The sequence below is a fragment of the Phacochoerus africanus genome, chromosome 2 (genome assembly GCF_016906955.1).
Source record: "Phacochoerus africanus isolate WHEZ1 chromosome 2, ROS_Pafr_v1, whole genome shotgun sequence".
In the NCBI taxonomy this organism is placed as follows: domain Eukaryota; kingdom Metazoa; phylum Chordata; class Mammalia; order Artiodactyla; family Suidae; genus Phacochoerus; species Phacochoerus africanus.
Window position 1 is genome coordinate 75443940 of NC_062545.1, and position 13530 is coordinate 75457469.

The 13530-nt window shown below is 39.7% G+C and overlaps 1 protein-coding gene across 1 annotated transcript in view; it reads right to left on the reverse strand.

The window, feature by feature from the left end:
- PPIL6 (peptidylprolyl isomerase like 6) overlaps window positions 1-13530 on the reverse strand; it is a 43293-nt gene that overhangs the window by 12164 nt on the left and 17599 nt on the right. Inside the window, exon 6 of the mRNA XM_047762511.1 lies at window positions 9104-9160. Coding sequence (XP_047618467.1) covers window positions 9104-9160 — 57 coding nt within the window. The remainder of the gene's footprint in view (window positions 1-9103; window positions 9161-13530) is intronic.

Below are 13530 nucleotides of genomic sequence, written 5' to 3' on the forward strand. Positions count from 1 at the left end.
TTTTTTAAGGAATGAAAGTCAGCAAACATTCTTGTACTGTTTTGGCAGTAATATTTTATTCATACTACCAGTGTGGTCACTAAAACTGTGTCCTTTGAGAAAGCTTTCACAGACAAACCTTTCACTCACAGCATCTTCTGCAGACCTCTAGTGTAGTCTTTAAAACACTCCATGTAACTATTTACAGATTGTTTCCCGTCTGTCAGGGCAGGGACTTTGCCTCATTATAACTTTACCCCCAGGGCTTCCTGGCACATCACCTGGCACATGTGTGGCCTTAAATATTGATGATGAAAAGAAATTAATTTATGCTTATTTTTAGTAGTCTTTAAATCAGTTTTAACCTCAAACCTTACATGGGTTTACCAAGTTTTGTGGAAAATGATTTTTTGCAGTGTAAGGTTAACAAATAAAAAGAATTATACAGGGAGATCCCATCATGGCTCAGTGGTTAACAAATCTGACTAGCATCCAGGAGGACGAAGGTTCGATCCCTGGCTTTGCTCAGTGGGTTACGGACCTGGCGTTGGCTGTGAGCTGTGGTGTAGGTTGCAGACGCGGCTCAAATCCTACATTGCTGTGGTTACAGCTCTGATTCTACCCCTACCCTGGGAACCTCCATACGCTGCTGGTGTGGCCCTAAAAGACAAAAAAAAAAAAAAGTTGTTACAAGATAATGGCTATAATTCCCTGTACTATATAGTATACCTTGTTGTTCATCTATTTAATACACAGTGGTTTGTGTCTTTTAATCCTATACCCCTACCTTGCCCTTTTCCCACACTCCTCCTGCCCCCCATGTAACTACTAGTTTGCTTTCTCTGTGAATCTGTCTCTGTTTTGCTATATACATTCATTTGTGTAATCTTTTAGATTTCACAAGTAAGTGATAGTGTACAGTATTTGTCTTGCTCTGACTTATTTCACTAAACATAATATTCTCTAGATCCATCCACATTGCTGCAAATGGCATTATTTCATTCTTTTTCATGGCAGAGTAATATTCCTCTGTGTGTGTGTGTGGTGTGTGTGTGTGTGTGTGTGTGTGTGTGTGTGTGTGTATGCACGCCACATCTTCTTTATCCATTCATCTGTTGATGGACACTTAGACTCCTTCTGTATTTTGGCTATTGTAAATAGTTGCTGCTGTGAACATTGGGGTGCATGTATCTTTTTGAATTAGTGTTTCTGTTTTTTCTGGATATATGTCCAGAAATGGAATTCCTGTGCTATACAGCAGGACCTCATGGCTTATCCATTCTGAATGTCATAGGTTGCATTTGCTAACCCCAAAGTCCCAGTCCATCCCACTCCTTCCCCTGCCCCTTGGCAACCACAAGTCTGCTCTCCATGTCTGTGAGTCTGTTTCTGTTCTGTAGATAGGTTCATCTGTGCCGTATTTTTTTTTTTTTTTTTTTAGGGCTGCACCCATGGCATATGGAAGTTCCTGGGGTAAGGATGGAATTGGAGCTGCAGCTGCCCGCCTATACTAGAGCCACAACAACACAGGATCTCAGATGTGTCTGGGACCTATTCCACAGATCTCAGCAACACTGGATCCTTAATCCACTAAGCTAGGCTGGGGATCAAACCCACATCTTCATGGATACTGGTTGGGTTCTTAACCCACTGGGCAACAATGGGAACTCCTGTGCCATGTTTTAGATTCCACATATAAATGATATCATATGATATTTGTCTTTCCCTTTCTGACTTATTTCACTTAGTCTAGTAGCATACATGTTGCTGCAAGTGGCATTATTTTGTTCTTTTTTATGGCTGAGTAGTATTTCATGTGTGTATGTACCACATCTTCATTCATTCATCTGTCGATGGACATTTAGGTTGTTTCCACATCTTGGCTATTGTGAATAGTGCTGTGATGAACTTATGGGTGCATGTGTGAAAGTTTTGTTTGTTTTTTTTTTCCAATGAAAGTTTGTTTTTTGTTTTTTTTTTTTTCATGAAAGTTTTGTCTGGATATATGCCCAGGAGTGGGATTTCTGTATCATATGGTAGTTCTATATTTAGTTTTCTAAGGAACTTCCATCCTGTTTTCCATAGTGATTGTACCAATTTACATTGCCACCAACAGTGTAGGAGGGTTCCCTTTTCTCCACACCTTTTCCAGCATTTGTTATTTGTAGACTTATTAATGATAGCCATTCTGACTGGTATACTTTTGATTTGCATTTCTCTAATGGTTAGTGATATTGAGCATTTTTTCATGTGCCTGTTGGTCATCCTTATGTCTTATTTGGAGAAATGTCTATTTAGGTCTTCTGCCCATTTTTCAATTGCATTGTTTATTTTTTTGCTGTTGAGTTGTATGAGTTTGTATATTTTGGAGATTAAGCCCTTGTTGGTTGCATTGTTCGCAACTATTTTCTCTCATTTTATAGATTGTGTTTTCATTTTTTTTATGGTTTCCTTTGCTGTGCAAAAGCTTTTAAGTTTAATTAGGTCCCATTTGTTTATTTTTGCTTTATTTCTTTTCTCTGCCTATGAAACAAGATACAAAGATCCAAAGCAATCAACAAATTTAATGCAATCCCTATCAATATACCTAGGACATTTTTCACAGAACTAGAACAAATAATCCTAAGATTCACACAGATCCACAAAAGACTCCAAATTGCCAAAGCAATCTTGAGAAAAAAGGACAAGGCTGGAGATACCACCCTCCCAGACATCAAACCACACTACAAAACCATAGTATTCAAAGCAGTGTGGTCCTGGCACAAAAAAGAGACACACAGATCAACAGAACAGAATAAAGAGCCCAGAAATAAGCCCATGCACTTATGGTCAGTTACCCTACGACAAAGGAGACGAGAATATACAATGGAGAAAAGACAGTCTCTTCAACATGTGGTGTGGGAAAACTGAACAGCTTACATGTAAAACAATGAGATTAGAACATTCCCTCACACCATATATAAAAATAGACTCAAAATGGGTTAAAGATCTAAATTTAAGACCTGAAACCATAAAGCTCGTAGAAGAGAAAATAGGCAGAATGGTCTTTGAAACATTTATTTTAAAACATGTTGATTGTGTATGTGACATTAAAAATAGCCAACTGTTCATCAATACTTAAATAGATACATTCTTAGGGCATATTCATAACATTAAACAGTAGTGAAAATGAGAGTATTCGAGCTGTAGACAACATGGATGGATCTCTTAGGCAGTGATGAACGAAAGAAACAAGATACAAAGAATGCCTGCCACATGAGTCCATTTATACAAAGTCCCAAAACAGGCAAAACTTAACTGTCTTGTCTAGGGATTCATATTGGGTGGTAAAACTATCAAGAAAATCAAGAAAAAAGTCAGGTTAGAGGTTACCTCTAAGAGGGAGATGGAGTTATCATTGAAGATGGACAGATAGGGTACTTCAGGCTTGCTGGCAGTTTTTCCTTCTTGACAAGAATGTTAATATGGGTGGTTGCTTTATAATTATTTTTAAATGTACATATACAGTTTCTATGTATAACCTAAATATCACAGTTAAAAATATGAATACCCCTTAAATAGCTACCCAGACCATCTTATCTTCAGTTGTTTCTTCTAAAAAATACTTTTGTATAACTTTTAGTTGTATTATTGAATATTGACAGTGCATTAGGCTCTCTGCTTTTTATTAATGTCCACTTTTATTTAAAGGCAAGGAGGAATTCCTGTCATGGTGCAGTAGAAACGAATTCGACTAGGAACCATGAGGTTACGGGTTTGATCCCTGGTCTCGCTCAGTGGGTTAAAGATCCTGCATTGCTGTGGCTGTGGTATAGGCCAGCAGCTGTAGCTCTGATTCGACCCCTAGCCTGGGAACCTCCATATGCCGCGTGTGGGGCCCTAAAAAAGCTAAAAAATAAAATAAAAACTGAAGACAAGCAGATCTAGGAGTTCCCTGGTGGTGCCCCAGATTAAGGATTCATCATTGTCACTTCAGTGGCTTGGGTCACTGCTATGGCATGGGTTCAACCCCTGGCCTGGGAACTTACACATGCTGCAGCCTTGGCCAAAAAAATAAAGACTAGGAATTAGACAAATGGATTTTAAGTGCTGTATCTGTGAATTAGGACACATGCTAATATTAAGAAATTGGTCTACTTGATGTAATAAGAATAATGTAGTATCTTAAAAATATATTCCTTTTAAGAGACTGTATTTTTCTTGTTATATACATCCTGTATGTCTTCTGCTTTTCATATAAATAATCTTCTTTAGTCAGCCTAAACCATGTAGTCACCAATCCTTTGAGGGTGGAAAGATTTAGAGATGTTATACAAGGATTAGAGATACTATACAAGGAGAAAAAAGGGATGATATTCAGCTTCTAACAGGATTTGGGAAGACAAAAAAAGTCGTGATTAAAAAAACAAAGGAAAATAGGAGTTCCCGTTGTGGTGCAGCAGTAACAAACTCTACTAGTATCCATGAGGACGTGAATTTGATCCCTGGCCTCTCTCAGTACATTAAGGATCTGGTGTTGCCATGAGTGTGGTGTAGGTCACAGACGTGGCTTGGATCCTGTGTTGCTGTGGCTGTAGCATAGGCCAGCAGCTGCAACTTTGATTCAACCCCTAGACTGGGAACCTCCACATGCCACAGGTGCAGCCTTAAAAAGATTAAAAAAAAAAAAAAAAAAGGGAAAACAGACCTTAAGTTTAGAAAAAAAAATTAATCAATTTATAAAACAATCAGCTAATTATATATATAATTTATTTCATTCTTTTAAATTCACTTGTGTTAAGCTTAATAAAAGTGATTTTTGTGGTTATAATTGTTATTATTAAAGATATAATAATTATAATAATTATTAAAGATAAGCTCTGATTTTTAATTCTACGTCTTGTGGAAATACAACCCAATGAGAGAAATGTGTAGGAAGGTCTGGCTTTTGATGTATTAACATTCCACGGGGGTAGGTGTGAAAGGAGGGTGCAAACCCAGGCTAGAGAGCTAGCCCTGTGCTTTCTTTCAGCCACTCATCTTTCCTTCTGGAGTGTCTCTCCTTTTTTCTTAACTGGTTACTAAATTCCTAATTCTGCACTGACAGACAAACTGAGAAATCAGAGCTTCCCTAAATCTGCTGGGCTCCCTTGGCACCAGAGAAGCCAGGCCTTCAGCTGGAGACTAAAACCCCCAAAGGAACTAAGGATGGGAGCATGGGGGTGGGGTCGTGGTGGGCGGAGGTACAGGGATGTCCAGAGGAGATGAGCCTATTAGACAGAAGGCCCAAGTTGTGCTGGGGACTGTGCCTCCAAGCAGCAAGACTATGAGTGATCTGATTATGGCCATGGGGTGGAGACCTATGGTGGGCTCTCATCAGGAATTAAGGATGCCTCTCAAATTTCTGCCATGCTAGAGTTTGCCAGTTCCACCGCATGATGCAGTTCAACACATTTCTCTGTTCTCCATCCTATCAGTTCTGCTCCAGTACTTGCATTAAAGATGCAGATTGTTTCCCCTTGATTGATAGATCTGGGAAGGAACAACCTGAGCATGATGGATCTCACCCTTGCTTTAATGTGTAGTTCCCTCCAGCAGGTGAATGTCAGAATCTGCCCTCAACAGAGCCGAGCCAGCCACCGGGAACACACAGACAAGACCAGCCACCACATTCACCATGTATGCGCCGCATCCACCCACCTCTGGAGTTACAGCCTCCCTCCGATTGCAGAAAACACTCCTTGCACCACTTCAAGATCATTCACAAGCTGCAGCTCTTCCCACGCCACCTCCACAGACATCAAGGAGTTTTCAGGGTAAAGTGCTGTATTTATCGTATTGCTCATCTGTTTCTTGACCACATAATATATGTAAAACTATGTTACTGTTTTTATTAAGTTATTGTCTTATTTTTTTAATGTGTCACTGAAGAAGGTTTTTTTTTTAACCTCGTTTTTGCCATAAGTTGTGTGGTTTGGATTGTGTGATTTTACATAGCACAGAGCTCTTTTAAGAACACATTATAGCAGAACTGGTTGTATTTCTTGCAGATTGGCAGCTGGGTCCAGAATCATCAGACTCACTTTCTTCCCTTTGGTAGTATGTTCTCTCAACCGAAGGTGCCTACTGTCTCATTTCTGTGAAGGTAGTGGATACCCAGGCAGCTAATGCCTCCATCCATCATTTCATTAAGGGCAGCAAAATGGTGATATTCAATTAATCCTTTTCATTATTAATTGGAATACTTTATAAGGAAATGTTTCCCCTTATCTATGATTTTGGACAGTTCCTATAGGAAAGGCAAGATAAATGCTTGATTCTTTCCCTCTATTTATTAGTTTTTAAGATAATGAATTCATTTCCTATCATTCCCCCCAAAAGGTAAGCAAGTAGGCTTTATTTTATAATATCATTATGAACTCATGGATTTAAAATATTTGTTGGGTTTCAATCTATTGCAATTACTATTCATATTACTTCATCTTTGGCCAGTGAGGGACTCTTCACTTTGGCTCCTGAGACCTTTGACATGACCCCAGTAAATCTTTAACAGCGCTCTTGGCTCTCTGATGATAGCATGACTGAACACGAGGTTCCAGGCTCATTTTGTCATTTCCTGTCTCAGAACTGGAGTCTGCCATTTGTTCCAAAGGCCCTGGTTTCTTTAAGCAAGAAATGATTTTTGAAAACAACATTCTATTCCTGGGAGTATATGTAGTGGACTCATCACTGTTTGTAGACAAATCCTGAGGGCAGAACTATAGATATAGATACAGAGATATGATACTTCTTGAGTGTTACGTCCTATTTCCAATTCAAATTCAGGACTATGGAATACTTTACTTATTAACCTCTATCCTGTTTCATCTGTTATCTCCTCTTTCCACATTGAAGATTCTAATTCTCAAGGATGCAGGAAGATAAAATTAGAATATCTCACAATTACTTTTTTTTCCTACATTATATATACAACAATCTCAGAATATTAATACCATCACCAGTAAAAATTACTGAAAACTGTTCAGAATTTTCTATATATTATCCCCATTTCTTTCATTTTTTAAAATTGTTAGACTAAGCATACCATCATCATATGTCATACTCTCACTCTTTGATCCTCATCGCATTTCAGTTCTTTAAGTAACTGCATGATTAATGCTCACTGACAGTTCTTCTGTCAGGGTCCCTCTGTAATTCGTTTGTGTGAAACGCATTCTACAGTCACTGATTCCTTAGCAAGGACTCGCGGCAAGACTATTCCCTCAAGTTTTCTGTGTTGATATCTCTGTGTGCCCTTTATCAACTTCAGTTTGACTGGATATAAGATCCCCAGCTCACATTTCATTTCCTTGAACATCATAAATACCTTACTCTATTTTCTTCTGGCATAAGAGTATGATGATAATGTACTTTTCTTTCCCTCGTAAATCACTTGCTGTTTTTGCCTACCTGCCCAAAGGATTTTTTTTTCTTTTTCTTTAATTTCTAATAACGTTTGTAAAATATGTCTGGTGTTGCTGTTATGGTTTAGTATTGTCAGGTAGCTGTGTGCTGTTTCAGTACCTAGTTTCAAGTTTTTAGGCAACTGTTTTTTACGTGAGGTATAAACATGCAATAAAATGTATATATCTGGAGTTCCCATCGTAGCTCAGTGGTTAACGAATCCGACTGGGAACCATGAGGTTGCGGGTTCGATCCATGGCCTTCCTCAGTGGGTTAAAGATCCGGCGTTGCCGTGAGCTGTGGTATAGGTTGCAGACGCGGCTTGGATCCCGAGTTGCTGTGGCTGTGGCCAGCGGCTACAACTCCGATTGCACCCCAGCCTGGGAACCTCCATATGCCACAGGTGCAGCCCTAGAAAAGACAAAAAAAAAAAAAGAAGTACATATCTTAGATGTTCAGTTCAATACATTTTGGCAATTGGGTATAGTTGCGTAATCACTACCCAAGACAAAATATAGGACATCAAATCCTTTTTTATTTTAGTAAAGTCTTCTTTAGTTATAGTTCTTAGTATTTGTTCCATTTCCTTGCATTGATTTAATTCCTTAGGGATACTTATCATTCGTATGCCAGATCTTCTCTATCTTTAATATTTATCACTTTCTTATAAATCCTTTTTATCTCTTTTTGGTTTTAAAAAAAATTTCCTCCTCTGCCTTCTACTTTTTTTTTTTTTTTTTTGCTTTTTAGGGCCATACCCATGGCATATGGAAGTTCCCACAAGTCTAGGAGTTGAATTGTAGCTACAGCTACGACCTCCAGCACAGCTCACAGCAATGCCAACTCTTTAACCCACTGAGTGAGGCCAGGGATCGAACCTGCGACCTCATGGATACTAGTTGGGTTTGTTACTGCTGAGCCACAGCAGGAACTCCTGCCTTTTACTTTTTTTTTTTTTTTTTGGTCTTTTCTAGGGCCGCACCTGCGGCATATGGAGCTTCCCAGGCTAGGGGTCCAATCGGAGCTGTAGCCGCTGGCCACAGTCACAGCCACAGCAACGTGGGATCGGAACTGTGTCTGCGACCTGCACCACAGTTCATGGCAAGGCCAGATCTTTAACCCATTGGGCAAGGCCAGGGATCGAACCCGCCTTCTCGTGGATGCTAGTCAGTTTCGTTAACCACTGAGCCAGGACAGGAACTCCTGGAATTCATGCAGATACCTTGTCACCAAATTTTGTTGTAAATGTTATCCATGGGCTTTTAGTTTTCTTATCCATTTTTTTTTTTTTGTCTGTTTTGATGGTGGGATTTCAAGAAATTCAGAAATGATGCCACCACCACTACCATCTTCCCAGGTCCCCCAACAGCAGTCTTAGTAGGACAATTATCCAGGTACCAAGTATGAGCATGGCAGATTACAACCTTAAAAATATAAATTGCCTTCTACCCCTACAATCTTAATTCTAGGAACTTATGCTAAAGAAATATAATGAGGCAAGTGAAAAATTATATGCACAAAGCTGTTCTGAACTGGACTACAGTGCCTTCCCACCTAACCCATTTTAAACTCCCACCTTTAGTATATGTACTTGTAACGTATTAGCACAAACACTATCTTATTTGGGGTTGTGAAATTGTCCAGTACTGTTAAATTTGAATAATCAATTAAAATATGACTGAAAAAATTTAAAGATACATACCTTCAAATGTTGGTCCATAAATTGACTCTCCATTATCTCCTTTTCCAGCAACTATATCTGAAAAATAGCAATAAATAAACATTAGAATTCTGAGACTCAGAATATAGAATATAGTAATGACAGGAAAAAAAATGCTTTAAATTATGATTCTACCTGTAACAATAAGTAGAGTAAGTTACCTAATTATTCAATATCTGTCCCATGAAAAAAAAATTTTTTTTTTGGTCGTTTTGCCTTTTCTTGAGCTGCTCCCATGGCATATGTAGGTTCCCAGGCTAGGGGTCTAATCAGAGCTGTAGCCACCGGCCTATGCCAGAGCCACAGCAATGTGGGATCCGAGCTGCATCTGCAATCCATACCACAGCTCACGGCAACACCGGATCCTTAACCCACTGAGCAAGGCCATGGATCGAACCTGAAACCTCATAGTTCCTAGTCAGATTCGTTAACCATTGTGCCACGACAGGAACTCCCGAAAATATTTTTGTGATTTCACTTGTATTTTGTAAGAACTTTTACATTCATGATCCCATTTTTCCTTCATAACTCTGAAGTAGGTAAAACTTAATGCAAAACCTTTGAAATGATGACATATTAACTTATATAATTGTGGCCATGATTTAAAGAAAGTGTGTTCATGTAAATTCTCTTTACTTCACAAGTTATTCCATAATCCATCTTGCTTTTCAAAAAATGGAAAGATTAAGCTGAGAAGATGAAATATGAATAGTAAGTAAGGTATTTTGGACACCAGAATAAAAATAGATGCTCTAAAAAGAGTTACCAGCTTAACATTATGTGCATTATATGCATATTTTGGTGTAGGCAATGATCTGGCTATAAAAATCTTCCATGCACAAGTTATTTTTTTAACCTATCTTTTTAAATCTATCTTCCCATTTGCTAAATGGGAAGCAAAGCTAACTCAAGTGAAAATAGAGGTCACTGAGGTCTGTATTCTCCCCATAACCCCTTCCTTAACTTCCTTCAGCTCTCTAGCCTGCCCTCCTTGAAGAGTGTGCAGTAAATATCTGTTGAAGGACTGTGCCACTGGAACTCAATATGAGCACTTAAATAAAAGCGGCTGTGCTGTTTAAAGAAATACGATGCAATAGAAAGCATGTGGAGAGAATATATGCAGGATAGGGCATGTAGCATTTAAATTACACTGTTTATAAAGCTGGCTTAGAAGTTAACTGATAAATTTTGAGGCTCAACCTACTTCACCTGATACCACGCCCCCAAAGGCTCTTCTCAGGCTCCGCTGCAACAGCCAGAGGCTAAATCCAGGATTGGGCAATTGAAGGTCCTCTCTAGCACCAGTTCCTTCAGGTCCTAGAGTTTGCTTTGCTCAAGCAAACTTCCCAGACAATTCCCCTCCCCTGCTAATTTACATAAACACCAGCAATACCCCCTTGCCCTATTTCTCCACCACCTGCCACCATGACTCCTGCCCTTTGCTTCAGCTCTTCCAGGTGAATATTGACACCATTTCAAGCAATATTTAATGTTTTTTTGTGGCCATAACCCACCCCCTCGAATTAAGCTTTGGATATCTAATATTATGGCTACATTTCTGAAAAATTCAGCAAGACAGAATAGTAGTTAAAAGTAAATTTCAAAATCAGGAGTTCCCGTCGTGGTGCAGTGGTTAACGAATCCGACTAGGAACCATGAGGTTGCGGGTTCGGTCCCTGCCCTTGCTCAGTGGGTTAACGATCCAGCGTTGCCCTGAGCTGTGGTGTAGGTTGCAGACGCGGCTCGGATCCTGCATTGCTGTGGCTCTGGCCTAGGCCGGTGGCTACAGCTCCAATTCAACCCCTAGCCTGGGAACCTCCATATGCCGCGGGGGCGGCCCAAGAAATAGCAACAATAACAACAACAACAACAAAAAGACAAAAAAAAAGTAAATTTCAAAATCAGATGATTTCAATTTCAATCTTGATGTTGGTTACTTTTTCCAAGACTGTTTCCTCTTCTGTATAGATAGGGATAATAGGAAGTGCCTCCCAGGAAGTTCTGAGGATTAAATGCAGCCATGCTGTAGGGACAGTACATCATCCCATGCCTGGCAGAGTGTCATGCTCCTTCATTTGCGGCCTTTTTTTTTTTTTTTTTTTTTTTTGCTTTTTAGGATTGCACCTGCAGCATATGGAGGTTCCCAGGCTAGGGGTTGAATTGGAGCTGCAGCTGCCGGCCTATGCCCCAGCCATAGCAATACCAGATCTGAGCCACATCTGTGACCTACACCATAGCTCATGGCAACTATGGATCCTTAGCCCACTGAGCAAGGCCAGGGATTGAACCTGCATCTTCGTGGATACTAGTTGGGTTTGTTAACTGCTGAGCCACAACGGGAACTCCTCGTGGCCATTATTATTGTGCAGCCTCACACACTTATGGGATGCATCCTCTCATTGTTATCTTCACCATCATTCTGATGATCACGATGACAAAGTGTATCAAGAGATCCTTCTAAAGGTAGTAGGCCTTGTGGGAGCCACAGAGGTCTTGTCAAAGTGGCTTAATGACTTGGTATCTTCTTTAACTTCATGTTTAAAAATGAATAGAATGTATATTTCCTATCTTTTCATTCCTTCCTTCATTTTTTTAACAAAATATTTTTAAGCATCTACTACATGCTAGGCACTGTTGTCCAACCCAAAGATGCAATGATGGCAAAAAGAGATAAAAATCTCTGCCCTCATGGACTTATAGTCTAATGAAAAGAAACAGATAATAACTAACAAGGAAACGTTAATGGTATGTGGTGAAAAGTTCTAGGAAGAAAAATAAAGCTGGGTAAGGGGATAGGAGAGCAGTAGAGAAAAGGGGTGAGGAGACATGTGGGAAAGAAGGTGGCAGATTTTCAGTAGGGTAGTCAGGTAAGAGAGAAACTCTTGGCAAAAATCAGAAACAGATCAATGGGTAAAATAAGGGGATACATGGAGGAACAGCTGGGTGTAGATATTTCAGACAAAAGAAACAACACAAGACCTCAAGGTACGCATGTGCTTGATGTGCTTAAGGGATGGCAAGGCACCCAGAGTGTGAAGCAGAGTGAGCAAGAGGGAGAGGTCAGAAGGTGAGGCGGGGCCGGGGGGCGGAGGGGGGGGGGGGAGGAAGACCATGAACGGCCTGTTGCTCCCCAAGGGTGAGCAGTAGTGCCTGGAAGCTCCCAAGGCACAACATAAAGCCATAGTTAGTTCCTTTACTCTGAAATTCTACCTGCAGCCCTATGGGAATGTGACATGTGAAGAAGAATGCTTCCAGAGCTTGGCACTTTCAACATACCAGGTCATTGAATCCTCGCCACATGCTGTGATAGTGCATTATCCCCATTTTATGATTCAAAAACCAATTCAGAGATGACATTGTCTTATCCAACATGGTACAACTCCTGTGCTTCAATGTGGATTTGAGTGTAGTAACCAGAAGTTGTTTTCCAAGCTGTGCTTAAACGTTGCTGCCCCAAGATGTGAAAATATAAACCAAGTCCTATGCACTTACTATTTGGAAATTTTACTTCAAATAAACAATAATAACATGACCTACTTTTCCCAAATCTTGCTCTGAGGCTCACAGAGGTGAGGGGAGGTCTAGCCAAAAACCAAAACAAAAAAGAATATAGCATCTGGAAGCCCAACACACCAGAGTTAATACTCAAGTATCAGGAGACCCTGATATGGGCACTCTTGAGGATTGTTTTATACTAACAAAACATGGAAAACAGCCTAAATGTTCACCAATGGGGAGTTCCCTTTGTGGCTCAGTGGGTTATAAACCTGACTAGTAGACATGAGGATGCAGGTTTGAACCCTGGGTTAAGGATCCTACATTGCTGTGGTTGTGGCGTAGGCCGGCAGCTGCAGCTCCAATTCCTAGCCTGGGAACTTTCATATGCTGAAGGTGCGGCCATAAAAAGCAAAAAAAAAAAAAGTAAATAAAATAAATGTTCACCAACAGGAAATTAATTGAATCGGCATAGCAATATGATGAAAAATTAGGCAGGCCATAAAAATTTTATGTGTTTATATATATTGACATATGAAGATGAATACTATACATATTAAGTGGGAAAATAGATTAGAAAACAGTATTGGTGGTAGGAGTTCATTTTGGAGAAACAGGGAAAAATAGCTAATTTATATATGAAATATGTGGATTAAATCTATTTTTTTCTCCTCATCAGCCCCTGAATGTTCCAGATTGAAAAAAAAATAATGAAACATTATTAATTTAAGCCTCTGCCTATTTCATCAAGTTCAAGCAAATCTCCTTCCACACTAAACCAATTATTTTGAAATTGTGGCCTGATTGCTCCCTATGGGATATCTCCTAAAAGGCCTCCAAAATTTAATTTAATGCCATTAATCAGGCACCTAGTCTGTGTAAAGCCAAAGGACTGACCTGAAAAGAAAGTGAAG